This window comes from Mesoplodon mirus (genome assembly GCF_964341445.2).
Source record: "Mesoplodon mirus genome assembly, chromosome: 3".
NCBI lineage: Eukaryota > Metazoa > Chordata > Mammalia > Artiodactyla > Ziphiidae > Mesoplodon > Mesoplodon mirus.
In genome coordinates, this window is record NC_138978.1 from 4,233,212 (window position 1) to 4,256,516 (window position 23,305).

At 57.0% G+C, this 23,305-nt stretch overlaps 1 protein-coding gene across 2 annotated transcripts in view; it reads right to left on the reverse strand.

Moving 5' to 3' along the window:
* Positions 1-487: 487 nt before the first annotated feature.
* CHD5 (chromodomain helicase DNA binding protein 5) overlaps positions 488-23,305 on the reverse strand; it is a 66,028-nt gene continuing 43,210 nt past the window's right edge. Inside the window, exons 23-42 of one of the 2 annotated variants that reach the window (XM_082612288.1) lie at positions 22,382-22,613; positions 22,087-22,197; positions 21,662-21,834; positions 20,957-21,131; positions 20,417-20,509; positions 20,131-20,219; positions 19,726-19,859; positions 19,136-19,280; positions 18,591-18,750; positions 16,259-16,338; positions 15,880-16,012; positions 10,400-10,489; positions 9,631-9,768; positions 9,253-9,361; positions 7,053-7,185; positions 6,455-6,650; positions 5,131-5,294; positions 4,902-5,016; positions 4,743-4,796; positions 3,969-3,995 (exon numbers count right to left, since the gene is read on the reverse strand). In XM_082612288.1, coding sequence (XP_082468414.1) covers positions 4,789-4,796; positions 4,902-5,016; positions 5,131-5,294; positions 6,455-6,650; positions 7,053-7,185; positions 9,253-9,361; positions 9,631-9,768; positions 10,400-10,489; positions 15,880-16,012; positions 16,259-16,338; positions 18,591-18,750; positions 19,136-19,280; positions 19,726-19,859; positions 20,131-20,219; positions 20,417-20,509; positions 20,957-21,131; positions 21,662-21,834; positions 22,087-22,197; positions 22,382-22,613 — 2,478 coding nt within the window. In that variant the 3' untranslated portion in view covers positions 3,969-3,995; positions 4,743-4,788. Of the gene's footprint in view, positions 3,996-4,742; positions 4,797-4,901; positions 5,017-5,130; positions 5,295-6,454; positions 6,651-7,052; positions 7,186-9,252; positions 9,362-9,630; positions 9,769-10,399; positions 10,490-15,879; positions 16,013-16,258; positions 16,339-18,590; positions 18,751-19,135; positions 19,281-19,725; positions 19,860-20,130; positions 20,220-20,416; positions 20,510-20,956; positions 21,132-21,661; positions 21,835-22,086; positions 22,198-22,381; positions 22,614-23,305 lie in introns of both variants that reach the window. The other variant, XM_082612289.1, reaches the window with a different exon arrangement.

Consider the following 23,305-nt stretch of genomic DNA (forward strand, 5'->3'; position numbering starts at 1 on the left):
GAGCGGCTGGGCCCGTGAGCCATGGCCACTGAGCCTGCGCGTCCGGAGCCTGTGCTCCGCGACGGGAAAGGCCACGGCACTGAGAGGCCCGCGTACCACAAAAAAAAAACAACCAAATATCGGGCACCAAGACCCCTTCTCTCCCAAGTGATTCAGGGATGGAAGTTGGTGAGAGGCTGCTGGACCCGCCTGGGGACAGAGAGGTCAGGGTCCAGGGAGGCCTGTGGGCCGTCTCTGGGGGCTCAGTGCTCCTCTGAGCAGTGCTGTTTCAGGGGGCAGGTGGGAGGGCCGGGCACCACCCCTGAACACCCCTTTTTGGGGCGCCCCCTTCCCAGCGAGCCTTTCAGCCTCATGGGGCTGTGTCTCCTCAGGTGGGAGGTGGCTTTAGATGACATCCCCCTCACATCCTTCCCCGGCCACCCCCATCCTAGATCAGTGAGAAGCTAGGAAAACACTCTTTGATCCAATCCTTTCCCAAAGGATTTATTAAAACACAGAAAACCAAGACATACACAGAGTACAAAGTAAAGGGAACCGGGTCGGTTACAGTCTTTGTCGAGCCTGCTACACATCCTCCCGAGGACCGGACAGGTGACTACACACAGGGGCTCAGCCTCCAGCTCCGGCTGCCTGGCTGGGACCGTCCCGACTTGCCCCAGCGCCCCGGCCCCTTCGCCAGCTGGGGGCTCTACCAGGCAAGGGGCCGGCCCCTCTCAGCTGGGCCAGATGCCGGCCTGGGTGCAGGCGTCTGCTCCCTTATCCTCCCACGCACCGATGCACGGGCAGGGGGGTGGACCCCTCCCCTCAACCCCAGGCACAGAGGAGCCATGGGAGGCTCAGGCTCCCAGCTCAATATCGGGGGTTCAGGACACACACACACACCCAACGGGCCCTTTCTGGGTTATCACACCTAAAAAAATACTTTGTTTAAAAAAAATCTGAAAACTAAGAAAAAAATCCCAAAACACAAGCCAATGACTTTGGGCTGATGCACCACGACTGTAAACTTCCAGAAATATAAAATGGGGCGGGAGCCAGCTTCCTCGACAGAGATAGTGGTCGGCACAGGACAGCTGCAGGTACGGAGGGGGGACCCTGGACCGTGGCTGGGCCAAGACCTCAGCCCCCGCCTCCCAGTCAAGCTCCTTCCTGCCACCCCACTCTGGGCACACTCCAGAAGTCCCCGAGCCTACCCTCTACACGATCCCCTCAGGCCCTCAGCATCCCTGGGACCCAACACCTGGCAGCAAGGGCTACAGGTGTCCCTGGGGCAAGACTCAGCCAGCCCCTGACCTGGGCCAGGGAGTCCCCAGAGGACCCTGGGAAGGGACGCCCAACCAGCAGGAGGGCAGGTGGCTGCACGAGTCGTGGTACCAGCAGAACAGGACCATGGTCATCACTTGCAGAAAACAAAGGAGCTTCTGAAGGCGGCTTGCAGGGAGGGCCCCCTTGCACAGGACGTCTCAGGATGTGCTTCCGTGGTGGGCGTGTGCAAGGGGACCCCCGGACACAGTCAGTCCAGCCCAAACTCCCCTGGTCACCCAGGAGCCCGGCCGGCCACGCCTTCCGAGACTGTGGCCCCAAGATGGTTCAAGAGAAAGCCTACTCAGCACTGGTCTAAATAATAAGGGGGCTGGAAACAAAAATGCGGGCTGGCACTTTTGGCTTCCGCTTGCACATGACCACTCTCCTTCTGCCCGCGGCAAAAACCAAACCCAGCCTGAAGATGCCGAAGACCGTGGGTGGCCGACGCCCCCTCCCCACCACTACAACTTCCGGCAGGAGATAACTTGATAAACCAAGAAGAAAACATTCTTAAGATCCTTTTTCCTCTCCAAAACCAGTCAGCCAGAAACCCACTCCCCAGCTGTCCACAGCACCCCCTCCCAGGCCTCCCAGGTGCTGGTCTTGGAGAGCTGAGCCCTTCCTGGACCAGGCAGTGCCGGGGGCCAGGCCATCCGTGGGTGCCTGGCTCTGGCTGGTAAAGGAAAAGGGCGGAGGCCTGGGAAGGAGCAGAAACGGAAGGGCAGAGGGAAGCTTGCTGGGGATCAAGGGCTGGCAGGGGAAGGACCACCTGCCCTTGGAGTGACGCAGTGGGGACAACACAGACCCCTGTCCTCTACCATGTGCCCCCTGACCTGACGTTCAGGACCCATCCACTGTGTTCCCCACCAGGCCAGCCAGTCTGGCAGGCTGACTGCCTGCTTGAGAGGGCAGAGTCACAGGGCCCCGTGGCGGGGGCTCCTGGTGGTCACGCTGCCCGTGGCCTGAGCCGGAACCTCTGCAGGGGGGCACGGGTCAGAGGACCATGCGTGTACACATGGCACTGGATAAACCATAGGGGACAGGAATGACCCCACCCTTCCGGGAGGCCTGGAAGGCCTTCACATGTGTCCTGGACACCTGTGCCCCCCCCACTCCTCCCACCAGCAATGCCAGGGTTGGCCAGCCTGGAGATGGCAGGGGCCTTGGGGGTCCAGCCCTCTAGGGGTTCAGGGAGAACCATTTACAGTTGAGGACATCTGGGCTCTGGGAGGGCTGGCCAGTGGCCGTGTCCCCAAGACACCCCCAAATCCTGGCCCCAGTCCTGGCCAGGGAGCAGAACAGAACCTCCCTGGTGCCTCCACCCCCAGGCCCAGCTTGTCTCTCTCTCAAACAGGGTTCTGCGCCCAGGGCTCCACGCCAGGAAGGCCCCTCCCTGCTCAAGGCTCGGAATTCCCTTCCAGGCTGCGCCAGAGGGAACGTCAGACACAGACAGGCCCAGGCCCTGGCCGGTTCCTCCCCTCCGAACTGGGGCCATCACAGCGTACCACCACAGTGGGGTGTTACTGGCAGGAAACAAGGCAGGAAGCTGGGGGTGCTCCAGCTGGGAAGACTGCAGAGGTCACTGGGGCCAGTCCCCTGCCTCCAAGCTTTCCCCAAGCCTTCCGAGAACACAGCGAGGGCAGTCGTGGCCCATCCCAGATGGCAAGTGCCCAGATCAAGGCCTCTCCAGGGACAAGAGTAGAGGGGGGGATAAGTCCAGGCTCCAGCGTGTGGCCTGGTTTCTCCACATCTGCGGCCAGGAGATCGCGTGGGGAGTGTACCTGGAGGTGGGGTTGATGGGCCTCCCAGGGCACAGGGCAGGACCAGGGGCTCCTGGGCCCCCCTCAGCACTGCTGTGACCCTCCCTGCTGGAACGCTAGCCCCACCCCGGCAGAGGGAGGGCACACCCCTTCCCATGGAGGCCTGAGACAAAGGCTCCCGCAGCCCCCAGGCCAACACCTGCAGGCTCTGCCCTCCCCTTCCCTCCGGGGAACAAGTGACCTGCCACACAGGGCAGGGGCCACAGACCCTCCGCTGGTGACGACAGAGTCCAGGGCCTGTGAGACAGGCTGGGCCAGGGACAGACACCTGTCCCACGGAGACAGCACATACTTAGTGGTCTCCAGCCTTACAGGAAGCGGCCTGGCCTGACCTGGGCGTCAGCCAGGTCTCTACCCTCAGGCCGGCCAGTTCCCCAGTCCTGACCCACCTAGCACCGGGGGGCCTCCTGGGCAAGGGGCTGGAGCATGGTGCAGACGGGATGGGGGGATGGGGGCAGACACCTCACCCTCCTCAGCCAGGCCAAGTCTGTGGGCGGCCTCTGGGCTCCCAGGAGCTTCCCTTCAGGTCTGGAACCCGTCGGCAGAGAGAGACATACGTGCTGCAAGTCAGACTCCTCCACGCGTCACTCAACTTTTATCAAGACAAACTTGTTCAAGTCTTCAACAGGAAAGTGCAAAAGATGTACAAAGAAATGAAATCTCTTCTAGGAAGTCGTCCTGGCAGAGGTGGCCGAGGGGTGCGTCCCGGGTGGTGTGGGAGCACTTGGGTGGCACTTCTGGGCTCAGGCGGCCTTGTCCCCACGAGGTGGCATTTCTCCATTTCCCTTTCTGTCCTCGGGTGGCGTGGCTCTAGAAAGGTGGCAGCTTTTCTCTCCTGCGGGGGTCGGGCAGGGCGCCCGGCAGGCGCGGCTGCAAGAGGCAGATCACAGGTCACATAGCTGGGCGCTCGGGTCCCCACGGGGGTGGCACCCAACACCCTAGATCACCCACTACGACCTGTCGTGGCCAACTGACAGCAGGGGGTCCCACAGCCCAGACCTCCCAGCCTCGAGCCACGGCCACACCGGGGAGTGGAGGCGGCGGGGCCCCCAAGGAGCAGCCTGTCCGGAACAGCCCCGCCCCCGAGCCTCCGCACCAAAGCCGAGGTTCTGATGGGACACACAGCTTAGCGGGCGCTGTCAGCGGGGCAGAGGAGGCCACAGCGGACTGGTGGTTTCTCAGGACTAAAACCCTCTCCCAGCTGGTAACACTGAGCCGCACACACGCTGAGCCACCCTCCCAGTCCTGGGCAGGGGTTGGGGGGAGGTGACGTCCCAGGGCGTCCACCACCCGGCAGGAAAGCGCAGGCACAACAGTGGAGTCAGGGTTCCAGGCTGGGGGCAACGGTCCCTGACTCACTGCCGGGCTCACGCACGCACACCAACACACCGGCACACAGACCTGCACCCACCCTGCCGTGTGCTGCCCCCCCAGGCTCCCGGGGGAAGCGTCTGGAAGCCTAGGAAGACACACAGGCCCCAAGACAGTCCCCGAGCGTGGAGGGGCGAGGCCCCAGGGCCATGAAGAAGCACAGGGACCAGGGCGTGTACTGGCCTGGCCTGACTCGCCAAGCCAAGGAGGGACAAGGGACGGCGCAGCGCCCACGAGCGGCCTCACCTCCACTGGAAACGAGCCCGGCAGCAGAGGGAAATCTCGGGGACGGCTAGATATCTGCGGCAAAGAGAGGAAAGCTCGGCTTGCCTGGGGAGGCGGGGGGCCGGCTGGGGCCCCGCGGGCGCCCCTGCCCATGCCGCCCGGAAGCAGACGGGCACCTACCGGTCACATAGGGCCCCAGGGGCATCTGGTTGTAGTTGACAATCCCTCCCGGTCCAGGGCCCCGGAAGTTGGGCCCAAAGTTGTTGCTGTACATCTGGGAAGAGCCGAAAGCGCCCTGGAGGCAAGGACTCAGGTTTAAAGGTCCAAGTCCCGCGCCGGCCCGAGCCCCCACCCAGGGCGCCCAGGACGTGCGTGGGGGGCTGGGGCCGGGGCGCAGGCCGGCCCTGACCTGCTGAATGGTGGGGTCCCCGGCTCGGTTGGTCAGGCGGCTCAGGATGCTGCGCTCTGACATCTGGAGACGGGCGGCCACCGGGGGGATGCGGGACAGCATGGAGGGCAGGCGCGTCACATCCGCCTTCATGTCGCTCAGCAGCTCCTCCAGCTGGTTCAGGACTGGGGAGGGAAGGGGAGGCGCGGGGCGCGGCACCCAGGCGGGCACTTAGCTACCAGGCTGTGTCGCTGTTACTGCACCCGCGCAGCGGACACCAGGGGGCGCCCTTCACCCGGCCCTCCCAGCCAGCCAAGCAGAGCCCCGCCGGCTGCTGGACAAGAGCCCGGTTTTCCCAACAGCTTCTCCCAGCCCGAGGGCTGCAGAGGTGACAGCCAGGAACCCCGACCCAACGCTGGGCTTCCCTCCGGGCCCTCAGCCAGCCTCCTGGCTCCCGGGGAGGCCTGCAGCGCTGGCCACCGCGGGGGACAGGGTCCGTGCCCAAGACAGAGCAGCCTCAGGAAACTTCTCCCAGGCAGCGGGGACCTCAGAGTCCAGGGACCCTCACGTGAGCTTGGCTCACCCCCTCCCTCTAAGCAGCCTGGGAACTTCCTCAGGATCTGGAGCACGAGGGTCAAAGATGTGAATCCCGGGACACCTTGGGCAACCACTTCACCTCCCCGAGCACCGACTTTAAAATGGGATGAGAAACCTCACCACTTAAAGATATTACAAGAATTAAAGAGAGAACGTATTTAAAGCATATTGTCATAAGTTGGGAGACTGGGACTGACACATACACACGACTACATAAAACACAGAAAACTAACAAGGACCTACTGTACAGCACAGGGAACTCTACTCTATACTCTGAAATGACCTGTGTGGAAAAAGGGTCTAAAAGAGAGTGGACATATGTATATGGACAACTGATCCACTTTGCTGTACACCTGAAACTAACACAACACTGTAAACCAACTACACTCCAATAAAAAAAATTTTTTTTAATTTTAAAAAGGTCCTCTCCTCTAGAGGTCCTCTCCTCTCACTAAAAAAATATTAAATAAAAAAAGAAACATATTGTCAAGGCTCGATAAACGAGCTTGTACAACTTAATAGTCTTCTATGTCACCTACCCCCCATCCAGGGCCTGCACGGCGCTGAGCTTCCGCAAAAGGCTAGAAAAGCAAAGGCCTCGCTTTCCCCACAGGTAAGAGCAGAGGCTGGATGACAGCCTGTCCCCTCTGACGTCCTGTCCCCAGCCCCACGCCCCCACCTGGGGGGCAGGAGCCGCTGGGCAGGAGCAAGGCAGGCGGGCCCCCCTCCAGGGAGCAGGCTCGCTCACCCTTGTGCAGGACGGCGTTGGCAGGCTTGTTCCCGGCGAGGGACTCCTTGGACAGGTGCTGGTGACTCTCGGCAAGGCACTCCACCTCGGCCAGGCGGGCATTGAGGGCCATGGCGGGGTGGTTGGGGTCCTGGGTCATGTTGAGGTACGCGGCCCTCCGGAGTTGCTCCTCGATGACCAGCGCCTGCTCCAGCAGCTGAGGGGGCGGGGGGAGGGGAGGGACTGAGCGCTGGCCTGGCCCCCCTCCGCCAGCACCCACCCCCGCAGGCCAAGGCTCTGGCGGAAAGCAGGGAAGGACACACACCCTCACCCGGCTGTCCACCCTCTGGGCCACCCCTTAGAGCCCGTGCCAAGCTGAGTTCTCTGCACCCACCACCCAGGGCAGGGACACTCGCCCAGTGGGGCCTGGCCCAGAGCAAGGACCCAGCACCTGTTCGTTGACGGACTAAATGACTCCCTTTCCTGGACAGTCTGGCCCGCATCCAGATATACCGGGAGGGGGGGGTTGCTGCTTGCTCATTTCTTTGCCCCAGACCTTCATGTAACCTGCCCTCTCGCAGCACCCCGCCCCCAGCCTCTGGCCCTGCCAAGGACTGACCTTGAACCTGCGGGCCAGGAACTTGTTCTTCATCTCCAGGTAGTTGCCCTTGTGGATCTCGGACTTGAAGGGCTCGTTGAGGATCATGTATCTCGGGTCATTCTGGATGTCCTGCCAACGGGCATAGCCGTGCCTGGGTGGGGCACCGTTAAGGGCAAACCTGGCCACGGGGTGGGGGGGCGGGAGACCAGCCTGGGGTTTGGCGCCCTGGCTTTGTGCTCTCCAAACAGTCATTAAACTTGGCTGCAAGATGAACACGTGGATAAGGGTGACTTGACAATCAGTGGACACCGACAGGGGCCCCAAGGAGGCCAGACATGGCACCGAGGCTTCATCAGATAAACTCCTTCATCCCCAAAACCCAGAGGATGGAAACATCCGAGTCCTAACCCCCAGCACCTGTGGCTGTGACCCTATTTGGAAATAGGTTATTTCCAGGTGTAATCAGATTAAGAAGGGGTCATCCGGGCTTCCCTGGTGGCGCAGTGGTTGAGAGTCTGCCTGCCGATGCAGGGGACACGGGTTTGTGCCCCGGTCCGGGAGGATCCCACATGCCGCAGAGCGGCTGGGCCCGCGAGCCATGGCTGCTGAGCCTGCGCGTCCGGAGCCTGTGCTCCGCAACGGGAGAGGCCCCACAACAGTGAGAGGCCCGCATACCGCAAAAAAAAAAAAGAAGGGGTCATCCTGGGAGAGAGTGGGCGCTAATCCAGTGACTGATGTCCTTGTAAGAGGAGAAAATTTGGACACAGAGAGACACCCAGGTAAGAAGGCCATGTAGGTGACAACAGAGGCAGAGACTGGAATGGTGCAGCTGTAAGCCAAGGGACGCCAAGGACTGACAGCCGCCACCAGGAGCTGGGGACAGGCAAGGAAGGGGCCTCCGCTGGAGCCTTCAGAGGGAACAAAGAAACACAACGCAGTTTTCTTGCCCAAAGTCCCACAGTCAGTGAGGGGTAGAGTCAGGATTCAAACCCAGGCAGGCTGGCTGCAAGCATCTTAACCTCCACGACTGGGTCCACAGGCCAAATCCGGCCCACAGCCTGTTTTTGTAAATAAAGTTTTATTGGAACACGGCCACACTTGTTGGTTAACGTATTGTGGCTACTTCTGCTACCATGGCAGACTGGAGGAGTCCTCTGCAAAGCCTGAAATATCCACTCCCCGGCCCCTCCCAGGAAAGGTCTGCCGACCCCTGATCTACAACTTTCCACCTCTCGTTATAATAACCAGCCCCACTCCAGGCCGTCATGAAGGCCGGCTTTGCTGGGTGGCTCCCCCCGGGTAGCTGTGTGGCCCTCTCCTTGTCTCTGGGAAGTCTGTACTCAATGTCGCCTTCTCTCACCTTTCCACATTACAGGCAAACCCCACCCACAAAGCTCCCTTTGCCCATCCTCCCTTTATCATGTTCCTTGAACCCCACACTTTGCTAACTTATACCGTTCGCCATCTCCCCCCAGTAGGATGTGAGCTCCGGGTAGACAGAGATTTGGGGCTGTTGTGTTCATGGCTGCATCCTCCGTGCCTGGCACAAGACAGGTGATCAGTAAAGATGGAATTGAAGAATGAATGAATGAATGAAAGCCTTCCTAAATGGTGAAGCACCCTTCAGGTGTCATCAGGGGGAGGAGGTGAGGTCTGTATCAGGTAGGAATTAGGAGCATTGGTTGTGGAGTCAGATGGAAGGGCTGTGTGTCCCTGAGCAAGTCACTTGGCCTCTCTGAGCACCCGTTTCCTCCTCTGTGTAACGGGAATAATAGTAGTGACCCTTTGGGAAGGCTGCTGTGAGGATGGAGTATTGAGTATAAAGGGACAAGCTGGGCTTCCCTGGTGGCACAGTGGTTGAGAGTCTGCCTGCCGATGCAGGGGACACGGGTTCGTGCCTCGGTCCGGGAGGATCCCACATGCCGCAGAGCGGCTGGGCCTGTGAGCCATGGCCGCTGAGCCTGCGCTTCCAGAGCCTGTGCTCCGCAACGGGAGAGGCCACGGCACTGAGAGGCCCGCGTACCGCAAAAAAAAAAAAAAAAAAGGGACAAGCTACCGTTACAATCACGGTCACTGTCATCGTCACCAGGAAAGGGTCCCTGGCACCTGGTTAGGAGCACCAGCCCCTGACTCCTCACCCCACAAGCCCCACACCCCTCCCTGAGGTCCACAGGTGAACAGACCACAGTCCTGCCCAGCCCGGCTTGGCCAAGGATACGTCACGATGCCTGCCAGCAGCCAGTAGTCGTGGCGCCGGTGCCAGATGTCGTAGATTTTCCCCGAGGACACAGCAGCACGTTCCTCGTTTTGCCACAGTGTGTGTAGCTCTGGGAAGCCAGCCAAGGGAAGCAGAATGAGGTGCCCCCCAGCCCCCACAGAGGTGGGCCTAGGAAAGCCTCTCCCTCACTACCTGCCATCTCCCCACCCCGAGAGGTTCAGTGTTCCAGTGTTACTAGGAAAGGTTATGCTGCAGATTTTTGTCAACCATTCACACGTTAGTATAATATAACCATCTGCCCGGACTCCTGGGACCCACCATCAGGAAGCCTGCGACACAAACAGGCACAGCTCTCTGCCCACGGCCCCACCCCAGTACCTGTGAAGCCCCCGTCTGCAATGTTGAACATGAACTTGAACTTCCCGATCTTGTCCTCCCTCTTCCCCTCCTCATCTTCCTCTTTGTCACCATTTTGCTGTGTTTCAATGGGCTCCTTCTCCTCGGCTTTGGTGTCATCTGTGGGAGGACAGACCCACCTTCATCTATCCATCCCAAAGGCACTGCCCAGGGGCCTCTTTCCCCCAAGCACTGGGGACCCAAAGGCAAGCGGGAATCATATCTCCCCACCTGCAAGGGGCTCACTGCCCAAAGGGATTTGAAACAGACAAGCCAGCAGCCCCCTCTCTCCATCCTGAGCAGGGAGGGCTGCTCCAAGCCTGAGTGTCCCTCCACCAAGGCAGGACCACCTGGGGACAGGGGGGATGCGGGGGACTGTGAAAATGCAGCTTATGTTGAAGGAGGGCAGTGCCGCCTTGGGACTGTGATCTGGGGACGACTGTTCCAGAACATTCCAGCACTTAGAAGGACACAGGCTGCCAGCTGAACCCCAAATGCGCTAGGCCAAACTCTATGACCAGCTCTCCTTCCTCCTGGTGGTGGCCGGGGCCACAGGAGGGGTCAGGAGAAAGGAGGTGGAGGGTCTGTCCCCTGAGGGGCTGGCGAGTCCAGGCTCCCACCCAGCAGCTCTGATCAGGGCCTGGGGCCAAGGGGACGGTACCCAGGAGGCTGCAAGAGGCCCAAGAGGCTCCAGATGGTTCCCTCAAGAGACCAAGGGACACAGGACAGAGCACATGCAAGAGCCCCAAACCTGGCCTGAAATCACTGCCATCGCCTCTGCTGTGAATCAAGCTCAGCTCCAGCTTGTCCAGAATCTTCTCCTTCTCAGCAAGCACTTCTTCTGCAAGACAAAGTGTGTTCACAGAGTGAGGAGGGGTCCGGAAGGGCAGAGGAGACTCCGGGCTGGTGGCTTCCCAACAGTGCTTTAGCCATGCAAGGAATCCTCTCCATCATCTTACTCAGAAGTCCAACAGGTGCCATCAGGGAGGGTTCTCTGGGGAGGCAGGGTGGGGGCGGGACCTCACCCCACCCACCCATCCCGGCAGCACCCTCCCCCCAAACTTCTCAAGGCACCATCTCCGAACCCTCCCTACCACAATGATAACCAGAGGGCTCAAAGTTCTGGCAACATGTCAGGCCTTCGTTAACACAAAACCCCTCCTACAGACACCCAGAAATGTCAGGCAATATCTATCACATTAAAAAAACACACGGGGGCTTCCCTGGTGGCGCAGTGGTTGAGTCCGCCTGCTGATGCAGGGGACACGGGTTCGTGCCCTGGTTCAGGAGGATCCCACATGCCACAGAGCGGCTGGGCCCGTGAGCCATGGCCACTGAGCCTGCGCGTCCGGAGCCTGTGCTCCGCAACTGGAGAGGCTGCAACAGTGAGAGGCCCGCATACAGAAAAAAAAAAAAAAAACCACGGGTGCACACACAAGAAGAAAAGGAAATTGCCAGGTGCCATAAATGAATGGAAACTCAAAGCTCGAGAAGCATATGCTGAGGGCCTGGGCAGAGGGTGACTGGATACCAGGAAGAGGCCTGGGGGGCTCCAGCTGTGTCTCAACACCAGACAGGAAGGATGAGGCCGCAAGCCCCAGAGATGCAGAGAACTGGAATTAAACCAATGAACCAACACCCTCCAACTACTGTGCTCTCTGCAAAAGAGGGAAAGTTCCATCCGCCAGCTCATGGCCAAGCTGAGGAAGCCTGGCTCCCACATGGAATCTAGGGGGCAGAAAGCCCCCAGTGAGGGTCCAAATCCAACACAAAGGCATGCAGGCTGTGGAATCTGAACTGTGCCATAAAGACTGGTCCCAGACCAGCCAAGTCACTAGTGAGACCACTAGGCCCTGGGCTTCATGGAAATAGAAGGTGAAACATTTCCTGCTACCCAGGAATGACATGGGTTCTCATGGATAAAACAATCTCTGATGAAGATGCACCCAAATGAAACTCAGAAAACAATACCCACAGCCAGACAGAGAGAAAAAAAAGGAAGAGAATCCATAAGAAAAGACAAATCAAAAAAAAAAAAAATGGAAGTAGAAAAAGCCAGATAAAATTTCTAGAAATGAAATACATAATCACTAACATTTTAGACATCTCCTTGCAGATTTCTAAGACATCCTCACGACTTCCTGGCCCTGGAGAACAAGCCTTGTACATAGTCATCAGGACTGTGAATGTGATGGATTCTACTCCCCTGAGAAGGTCATGCAATGAGGCACAGGTGATCTTAAAAGAGGGAGATTATCCAGGTGGGCCTGACCTCATCACACCAGCCCTTTAAAAGCAGAGTTTTCTCTGAATGGTCACAGAAAAGGATGTCAGAGATCTGAAGCCTGAGGGGGACTGGTGCACCACTGCTGGCTTGAAGATGGAGTGAGCCCCGTGGCAAGCAACGTGGGCAGCTTCTAGGTGCTAAGCATGGCCCCCCAGCTGAGAGCCAGCAAAGGAGGCCTCAGTCCTCCAACCTCAAGGAGCTGAAGTCGGCCAACAGCAAGAATGAGCTTGGAAGCAGATTTTCCCCCAAGCCTTCAGATGAGAACTCGGCTCAGCCAATGCCTTGACTTCAGTCTTGCAAGTCCCTTGGCAGGGAACCCGCCACACCACCCCAGACTTCTGACCCATGCAACTGTGAGCCAATACACGGGTGTTGCTTCATGCTGCTAAATTTGTAATCATTTGTTTTGCAACCATAGAAAATAATACAAATGAATAGCTGTATAAAAGAAAGTAGGAACTGAAGCTAGATCTGAGGATGACTCAAAAAGCCTTGCAGAGAAACAGGAAACAAAAAAGTAAAAGATGTGAAAGACACGTCTGCCTCCCCCTTTCACAAACGTTGTACCTGCTTTCTTTTCTTCATTGCATTTGGAGTCTGTTATTGAACAAGACCTAATTGTGCTTACTGCTGATCACCTGGGTCCCCAGTAGAATACAAAGTCCATGTGAAGGCTTTGGCTTTGGTTCACTGTCTGTGTCCCCAGAGCCTAGGACAGCCCCCAACACACAGCAGGCCTTCACTATGTATTTGTTGGGTGAAGGAATGAATTGATGAGTAAGAGGAATGCCAGGAGAAAATAAACATAATGGGAGGAAAGATAACATTCAGCGAGGGAGTGACTGAGAATCTGCCGATAACCAATAGAAGACACAACACTCAGCTGTAAGAATCACAGTCAATAAAAAAAAAAAAAAAAAAAAAAGAATCAGAATCACAGTCAGTCATAAGCAGGATAAATAAAAATTTCATTGTTGTGAAATTGCACATGACCAAAGACAAACAGAGTATCTTACAAATGGTCTTTCCGTGTTAGGAAAGATAGAAAAGGCAGGTTTCCTACAAAGGAGCAGCAATTACCCTGAGAGCAGCCTTCTCAGCACAATGGAAGCCAGAATACAAAAGAAATAACGTCTTCAAGTGCTGAGGGAAAACCCCTATCCCACCTCGAATTCTGCTATTATTCAAGAAAAATACAGTAAGATGTAAAGGAAAAATAACACATAATGAGAGAATTTGCCATCCACAGAAATTTGCTAAAAGCACCATTGAAAGGTGTATTTTGGGAAGGAGGACACTGAACAAAGCAACAATGAACAAACAAGCAAACACAAAACTTTTAGAAATAAGCAACAGCACATGGCAGATGAAAAGGGAGTGCATCAGAGCTAAAGTTGCCTACAGTCCTTATAGTATTCAGGAGATGACATGCTAAAAATTTAAGAGTACAAAATAGAACTGACTGTAAACCTTCCAAAGAAGTCTAGGGGAAAGGGGGAAAATAGAAAGAAAATGTGATCAATCCAAGAGATGTCAGGAGAAAAAAGAAGAAAAGGCAACGGTGATATAAAGCACAAAATAAGAGTAGAAATTCCTCCAAATACCTAGCTATTACAATAAATGTAACAAGATTAAATTTGCCAGCTAAAAGGTAGAGATTCTATGATTAGATTTAAAACAACAAATCCCACCATATACTGTTTACAAAAGATATACCTAAAACTTAATTATACAGATAGATTAAAAATTAAGAAATGGAAGAAAATACTTGCAAATCACCATATCTGATGTGGAACATGTATTATAAAGAACTCATAACGCAATAATAAAAAGACAAATAACCCAATTAAAAAATGGACAAAAGGATCTGAAAAGACATTTCTCCAGCAAAAATGTACAAATGGCTAATAACACTTGAAAAGATACTCAACATCTTTACACAGAAGGGAAATACAAATATCAAAACCACTTGAGCTATGACTTTTCCCCCACTAGGATGGTTATAATCAAAAAGAGAGATCATAACAAGCGTTGGCCAGGATGTGGAGAAATTGGAAAACTATACACTGCTGGTGGGAATGTAAAGTGGTGTAGCCACTGTAGCAAACAATCTGGCAGTTCCTCAAAATATTAGAGTTACCGTACGATCCAACAATTCCACTCCTATGTATATACCCAAGAGAACTGAAATCTATGTCCACACAAACACCTATATACAAATGTTCACAGCAGCATTATTCATAATAGCCAAAAGGCAAAATAACCCAACTGATGTTGGGTTAGTCCATCAACTGATGGATGGGAAAATAAAATATGGTCTATCCACAGAGTAGAATGTTATTCAGCAAAAAGGAATGAAGTTCCAATACGTGGTACAAAACTGATGAGCCTTGAAAACACTATGCTTAGTGAAAGAAGTCACACATAAAAAGGCATATATTTTATGATTCCATTTATATGAAATGTCCAGAGCAGGCAAATCCAAAGAGACAGAAAATAAATTAGTGATTGCCACAGGCTGTGGGGAGGAGAAAATGGGCTAATGGGCATAGGGTTTCTTTCTGGAATGATGAAAATGTTCTACAATTAATTGTGCTGATGATTCTACAATGCTGTGAATATATAAAAACTACTGAATGATATACTTTAAATGGGTAAACTGTATGGAATGTGAATTCTATCACAATAAAGTTTTTATTTATACTTTTAAGTAAAAGGATAGAAAAAAATACACCAAGTATGGGAATTCCCTGGCGGTCCAGTGGTTAGGACTCTGCACTTCCACTGCAGGGGGCCCAGGATCAATCTCTGGTCAGGGAACTAAGATCCCGCATGCTGCACAATATGGCCAAAAAGAAAAAAAAAAAAAATACACCAAGTGTATACTAAGCAAAAATAAGCTCAATCCAAATCAGCCTAAATGAACCTTAAAGCAAAAAGTATCAGGAGGGATAAGAAGGTTATTACATAATAAACAGAAACACTTCACCAGAAAATTATAAAAAACCTGAACCAATATGCACCTAACAACCCAATCCCAAACTATACGAAACAAAATCTGGCCTTACGAGGACAGAGACTAACCCACACTCACAGTGAGAGATTTTAACACAAGTCTCTCAGATGTGACTGATCAAAGCAAACCAAAAATAAGTAAGGATATTAAAAAATCTGAACAGCATAATGATCTAATGCATATATTTAGAACCTTACACCCAGCAATGAAAGGACAAACATTCTTTTCAAGCACACATAAGCATTTACAAGATCTGACCACATTAAGCCAGAAAGCAGGTTTCAACAGTATCATATAAAAACAATATTATACAGACTCATGTGTTCAGACCACGAGGCCACTGATTCAGAAATAATTAATAAAAAGATGTAGCCCGGGCTTCCCTGGAGGCGCAGTGGTTAAGAATCCGCCTGCCAATGCAGGGGACATGGGTTCAAGCCCTGGTCCGGGAAGATCCCACATGCTGCCGAGCAACAAAGCCCATGGGCCACAACTACTGAGCCTGTGCTCTAGAGCCCGTGAGCCACAACTATTGAAGACCGTGCACCCTAGAGCCCACGCTCCACAACAAGAGAAGCCACTGCAATGAGAAGCCCGTGCACTGCAACGAAGAGCAGCCCCCGCTCGTTGCAACTGGAGAAAGCCCGCGCGCAGCAACAAAGACCCAACGTAGCCAAAAATAAATAAATAAAATTATTAAAAAAATATAAAAGATGTAGCCCAATAACCCCCAAACTGTACAGCAGGAAAAGCTAAAGCCCACATGTAGAGAACTGAGCCCCTGGCTCTCCCCTCACCCTGGGACCTATGGTGCTAGGACAGAGCAATGCACAGCCCACCACCCGGCCAGGGAGAGACGGGGTAGGGAGCAGCCTGGCTGCTCTTCTCTGACCCAGGCCTGACACTGCCTCAAGGTGGAAGCCCGCACCTTTCGGCAGCTGCTCTGGGGAGGGCTGGGCCTTCTCCATCTCCTCCAGTCGCTCCTCGCGGGCCCTCTCCTTGCCATCCGAGTTCTCGTGCTTGTCCTCACCCTCCGCTCTGTCCAGGGCAGTTGGCAGGGCCTAGGGAGGACAGACTCGGGAGCTGCGGGGCCTGGAGCCTCAACAGGAGTGGAGGCAGGGAAGGGGTGCTGGGCTTGGAACGCACTCTCCCGGCTCCCACTGCTTTTGCTTGCAACCCGCTCCCCAGACACAGAGGCTCGAACTTGGAACCAGGGGGCCTGAGTGACAGCTGCCTGGGCAAGGCCTGAGAAGGTCCCCAGACCCACCCCCATCCCACAGGGGCCCAGACACCTGCATCGTCCATACCTGGATTTCTGGGGGCTTCTTTGGCTTCTGCACCCCCAGCTCCTTCTCTTCCAAGTAGCCCAGCTGGGCTTCCATTTTGTCTGAAAGATCAAGGGAGACGGGGTGAGACAGGTGAGCTGGGGCGGGGAGGGGGAGAAGGGCAGAAAATGGGGCGTCAGAGAGGATCCTGGGCCCGGCACCTCCAGAAGGACAGGTGAACCAGGTGAGCGAGAGCACCCAGGCCAGGCCTGCAACGTGAGGAGCCTCGGAGGACCCTGGGCCCAGTGAGGCCAAAGCCAGGGGCCGACAGGACGGAGCTACATGCAGGGGGGGGCCTCCCATCTGGAAGCCAGGAAGAGAGGTAAGTGGAGGCGCAGACTAGCAGCCAGGACAGCTGGGTGTGGTCCCGGCTTCCAGGCTGGTTGACTGGCCACGTGCCTCCCCCACGTTGAGTCAGTTCTTGATCCTGCAAAGGGCCAGTGACCCACGTGTTCTGAGTAGCCCTGGGAGGTGGTCACTACCTCACAGGGGAAGGGACTTGCCCACAGGCACACGGGGCCAGGAAGTAAACTAGGCGTGTCTAGTAAACTAGAGGGCACTTGTGCCCAGAAGCAGGATGTCCTCAGAGGCGCTGAGCCTCTCGGGGCCGCACCTGTCACCTGGGATAGGCAGGACGCCCCTGGCCTGAGGGGTCTGACTGAGGGAAGAAGATGCTTTGCCCAGATAAACATACGAATCACCAAAAAGGCAAATAACCCATTAAAGAAGGACAAAGGATCTGAAATGCCATTTCTCCAAAGAAGACGCACAAATGGCCCGGAAGCACATGAAAAGATTCTCAACATCTTCAGCCATCAAAGATGCAAATCAAAAGAGAAATGCAAATCAAAAGAGAGATGCAAATCAAAACCACAACGAGGGACTTCCGTGGTGGTGCAGTGGTTAAGAAACCGCCTGCCAATGCAGGGGACACAGGTTCAAGCCCTGGTCCGGGAAGATCCCACATGCCGCGGAGCCACTAAGCCCGTGCGCCACAACTACTGAGCCCACGTGCCACAACTACTGAGCCCACGTGCCACAACTATTGAAGCCCGTGCATCTAGAGCCTGTGCTCTGCAACAAGAGAAGTCACCGCAATGGGAAGCCCGCACACCGCAACAAAGAGTAGTCCCCGCTCTTCACAACTAGAGAAAGCCCGCGCGCAGCAACGAAGACCCAAGGCAGCCAAAAATAAATAAATAAATAATTTATTTATTAAAAAAAAAAAACCCACAACAACACCCACTAGGATGGCTGTAAGCAAAAAGTCAGATAAGTGCTGGTGAGGATGTAGAGAAACTGGAACCTCACACGTGGCTGGTGGGAATGAAAAATGGTGTGGTCACTGTGCAAAAGTTTGGCAGTTCCTCAAAATGTTATACCATGTGACCCGGTGATCACATTGCTAGCTATACACCCAAGAGAAATGAAGACACTTGTTTTCAGTTGAACACAAAACTTCAAAGCAATGTTACTCACAGTATTATCCACAATAGCCAAAAGGTAGAAACAACCCAAAATCCATCAGCTGATGAGTGGATACACAAAATGTGGTGGATCCAGGGCTTCCCTGGTGGCGCGGTGGTTGAGAGTCCACCTGCCGATGCAGGGAACACGGGTTCGTGCCCCGGTCCAGGAAGATTCCACGTGCCGCGGAGCGGTTGGGCCCGTGAGCCATGGCCGCTGAGCCTGCGTGTCCGGAGCCTGCGCTCCGCAGCGGGAGGGGCCACAACAGTGAAAGGCCCGCGTACAGCAAAAAAAAAAAAAAAAAAAATGTGGTAGATCCAAACAATGGAGTAGGATTCGGCCACAGAAAGGAATGAAGTGCTGATACCCTACAACATGGATGAACCTGGAAAATATTATGCTAGTGAAAGAAGCCGGGCACAAAAGGCCATATAGTGTATAATTTCATTTACATGAAATGTCCAGAATAGGCAAACCCAGAGAGACGGAAAGTAGATTAGTGGTTGCTGAGGAAGGTACGAGGAGAAGGAATGTGGAGCCACTGCTAATGAGTATGTGTTTCTCTTTGGGGTGATGAAAACATTCTGGAATTAGAGGCAACGGTTGCACAATCCTATGAATCTACCAGAAACGACTGGATAATACAGTTTTAAAGATGGAACACGGTGGTGTGTGAACTACAACTCAAAGCTGTCATTAAAAAGAAAATCTCTCAGGGGAGTGACACTTCTGCAGCCAGAAGCTTTGGGCGGGGAGGGAGGCCAGCCCTTGTGGGATGTGGGGAGGACGTGGGGTCTCGCCACCTCCCGTGACCCAGGTGCCCTCCCCTGCTCGACAGAGCCCAGACCTGGCAGGCCCAGCGGGGCAGGCAGAAGGTGGGCAGGGCTGGCGGGCACTGGTGTGTTGGGATCCGAGGAGATGACCTCGCCTGGCTTCTTGCCCTCGGGCCCCTCAGGGATCAAATCCGGGGTGCTGTACTTCCCATTGACGTGCTCAAACTCCTGAACCTGGGGCAGGTGGGAGGGAAGAGGGGAGGGAGGTGGTCACAGCTCAGAAGTGAGGGCCTCAGGGCGGCCCGTGGGACTGGGGGCATCCCAAGCTTGGGGTGAGGCAGAGGTGCCGCCTCCACCCGAGGCTGGCCAAGCCACATGCCCTTCTGACTGCAAACCCCCCTGCCAGCCCCTACCCCCAGCCCGTCCCCACCTGCCAACCCGGCCTCCAGTCCCCACCCCCTCCGACTTCTCCACCCAGAGAGACATCATGGGTCCATGCCTCTAGCCTGACTCAGACCCTGGACAGCCAGGCACTTGCCCTCTGCCCGCTGACCTCCCAGGGGCACACCTGGGCCGTGGTCGGCTGCCAGGAAAAGCCCAGCAAAGGCTACTCACCCACCTTCTTCCTAACTAGTGACATGACCCCAATGCGCGTGAGCACGTGCTGCCTGGAGAGGCCCTCGCGGGGCACGCCGTCTGCGAAGGTCTCCGCGCCGTCAGCCCCCGGCTCACACAGGTGCCGCATGAAGAGGGACACATAGGCTCTGGGGTGGGGGGGACTGGGGCTCAGGGAGTGGGGGGCGGCAGGACCCTCTGAGAGGGCTGGCAGGACCCCCGGGGGACCTCCTGGCTGGAATCATCACCCGTCGCCTGCCTCCCAACCAGGCCTGGCTGGGTCAGGCCCCAGGGAAGGACAGAAGAGGCCCCCCAGGCAGGGGACCCTCCTGGGACAGCCCCGCACTGGATAACCCAGATCCTTTGCGCTGCCGTTAACACCAGCCGCTCTGGCAGAGGGAACTGGTCAGCGTTCTCTGCAAATGAGCCCTGCCCAGGCCTGGACCCCAGGCACGCCAACATCTGACAGCAGTGAGCTCTCCAGATGCCCTTCACCTGGCGGAAACGCCACCCATCGTGCTGGCCCGCCCAGCCGGAGCCTGCCCGCTCCAGGGCGGGCGGCCACGCCCTGGGCCACCACCTCAGCCCCTTTACCTAAACTCCTTCTCACTCTTCCCGCGAAGGTCCCGCACCAGCCAGTGGGAGTTGAAGGCGTCCTGGGGGGGCATGCCCCAGCGCATGATGGCGTTCAGAAAGGCCTTCCGCTGTCGGGCGTTGAAGCCCAGCACCTGGGCCGGCGGAGATCAGGGTGAGGGAGCGGGGAATTCAGAGACGAGGGAGAAAAGCACAGGGAAGGGAGAAGCACGGAGGAGCAGGGGCCTCCCGCGGGGGCAGGACCCAGAGGGGCACAGCCCAGGCCCACCTCTACTTGGCACTGACCCAGCGGGACCCCCAGCCCTCCCGCCCCTCCTCCGCGCGGGGATCTCTTTGCTCTGAAAGGGGACGAGGGAAATCCGGGGAAGGGGAGCTGGGAGAGCAGGGGGTGCACGCAGGCCCCACCTCAATGTTGCCGCCGACCCGGGCGAGAAGCGGGGGCAGGGGCTTGTCCCTGTCGCTCTTCAGCTGCCTCCTGGATTGTCGCCGTCCACCTGGGGGAGCAGCCCGCCACGACCCCTCAGCCGGGCCCGGGGTCCTGACCCAACCCACCCAGCAGCTCACCCCAGGACAGCAGGCCCCTCAGGGCCCACTCCGGGGGATGGACGCTTGTGCTGAGGCCCCCGGGGCGCCCCACGCCGACCACCGGCTCCCGACACGCCGCGCGGCCCCGCCCGGCGCTGCGCCTCACTCTGCCCTTCCGGCCTTTCTTCAAAGTCCTCGTCCTCGTCCTCGGATCCAATGGAGTATTCGGACTGGTTGTCTGAGAGCTCGTCCTGCCACTCTGTGGGGGGTCAGGCAGAGGGGTGCAGGGTGAGCTGTGCAGGCAGAAGCCCACCCGAGCCCCCCACACCCAGGGCCACACCAAACCCCTACACCCCAGCCCGAGAACACTGACAACGAAAGCAGCCCTCGTGTACCTCCCGTGAGCTCCCGTAGAATCCCTACAACCCTGCCCTACATTCTAAGGCCTCATACCATCGTCGTCCCTATTTTACAGACGGAGAAACTGAGGCTTGCCTTAAAGTCACACCACTAGCCGTGAAGTCACTGAACCACTACCCATCGCGTTCCCCCAAACACCCAACACCCCACACCTGCCCCGGATCCCCCTCTCTCTGAGAAGCTCTCCCCACCGCCTCCCGGCTCAGGCCACTCCGCACGGCTCCTCCTCCCCCGCCCCCAGGGCTTCCCGCCCCCGGGATGCCCTCCCCTCCCTCCGGGCACGCACCCTGGTCCTCCTGGGAGGCGTCGTTGTAGTTGACCTGCTTGCGGATGCGCTTGCCTTTGCCCAGGTTGCGGGCCAGGTCCTCCTGCTGCTGCTCGTAGTGGTGCCGGAGCAGCTTCTCCCAGTAGTCGGGGTCCACGTTCTCCTCCTGCTTGATGATCTCCCGCTCCACCTCCTCCTGGGGACGCAGGTGCCGTGGGCTCCGTGAGGGCGGGGCCGGCGCGCGTCTCTGCCCCTAGGGGGCCTCGCTGCCTCTACCACATCTCACCCTCTAGGGGCTCAAGGAGGAACTGGAAAGCCTGCCTACTCCAGGAAGCCTTCCCTGATCACCCCCAGCCCCATATGTTCTTCCTCTTCCTGCTCCTGCCGCGGTAATTCATTCATTCATTCATTCATTCATTCGCTCCACAAGTACTCCCTGGCCTTGTGCCAGGCACCGGGGTATAGAACAGAATAAGCCCCACCCTTGTCCTCAGGAGGCCCCCAGTTTCAAAAGGAAAACTGGCACGTGGAAGAATAATTAGCACCCAGGGTCCGCGTGGCGGGTGGAGGGCCCACTCAGGAGAGACCAGGGAGCCGGCCTTCGGGATAATCGGTTTCCGAGAGTAGAGGGAGAAGCTGCGGTAGGGGCGCGGCCGCAGATGGGTGGAGCCGCGGAAGGGAGGGGCGTGGTCTCTGAGGGCGGGGCCGAGGAGGGGCGGGGCTTACCACGCCGTCCTCCTCGCGCACCACGTACTGCGCCACCTTGAAGGAGCTCAGGTATTCGTTCATGTTCTGCAGCTCCGTGTCGTCCGTGGCGTCCTGGTTGCGGTCCAGCAGCTTGGAGATGGCTGCGTCATCATAGTGGATCACACTGCTGTCCTCCACGTCCTTGTTGTCACCTGGGGGCAGACAGGGTGCAGAGTTGGGGGGACCCCCAGCAGAACAGATTCCAGACAGTGGCCCTTCCCAGTCCCCTCCAGGGGCTGCAACAGAGGAGCACGGTGATGAGAGAAGGTAACAGCCCACTGCCCGCCCGGCTACAGTCCACAGGCAGGGGAACCTGACAAAATGGGTTTGGGGGGCCCCCTTCCTCTCCAGGAGCAGCCATCCAGGGTACAGGGGTCTGGGGGCTGGGCTGGGTCGGCCCCTACCTGGCGGGGTGCTGCCATGCTTTTTCTTTGCGCTGGCGGCCATGGCTCCCCCTTTGGAGGACTGGACATCAGGGATGGGCGTGGCGGGCCTCTGGCCCTGAGACATCATGCCTGTAGGACAGAGGTGGGGGGCCGCAGAGCTGGGGGGCAGCAGCCAGAGATGCCACCCTGGCCCTGCCCATCCTGGCCAGGAGGGGGGAGCGGAGGAGGGAAAGGCTGCACACTGGAGATGCCCCGGGAAGGGAGCGTCTCGAGCAGGACCACCCTGCCGTGCCCCGGCACCCGGGATACCCACCCTCCACGTCGTCCTTGAAGAGCTCCTCGGTGCCGAACTTGAGGATGTCGTCCAGCTCCTGCTTGGTCATGGAGCCGGACTTGGAGCCCAGGCCGGGCCGCACCACCAGGTGGGTGAGCATCATCTTGCGCTTGGCCACCTGCGTGATACGCTCCTCCACCGAGGCCCGTGTCACAAAGCGGTAGATCATCACCTTCTTGTTCTGCCCGATGCGGTGGGCGCGGCTGAAGGCCTGGGGGCAACCTGCACCTTAGCACCCATAGCTCAACCGAGGGCTGGGGGCTCAGGGTCAGGTACCGGAGGGTGGGGGGAGGCATGCACATGGGCTCATGAACGCGCTCTACATGGAACCAGCTGCCTGACTGCCCGTGGAGATGTGTGTGCACCGGGGCAGCTGTGCTCGCATCCTATGTGGCCTCCTGTGGGCCCGGGTGCCTGTGCAGATGGAACTCGGTGTGACTGCAGGTGTGCAAGGCAGGGGTGTGAGCGGCAGTGTGGCAAGTGTGCTTGATGTAATGAAGCCACACGGGGCTCTGATGGTGCTCGTGCCGAGATGGGGGCTGCACCTCCCCGGGAGTGACCACTAGTGGGACCGTAAGCCCACCTGCTGGAGATGCACAGCCACCCTGTGAGGACAGGGTGTGATACAAGGACACGCCTGGGGATCTGCACATTAGGTGTCCACGTGACGTGATCCGGTGTGATTAGATCTGTGTGGGTGATGGTGCACGGGTGCACACACGTGTGCATGACACGAGTTTGTGCGTGCGCCCCAAGAGTGTAAAGTGTGTGCGTGCCCGGCCCTGCCCCGAGAGGGGTGGCCATGGACAGCAGAGTGTGTCTCTACTCCCACAACCCCTGCCCCCCAACCCTCTCATCCTTCCTCACCAGCCCCACGGCCCCCGCCTCCATCTCTTCCTCTCC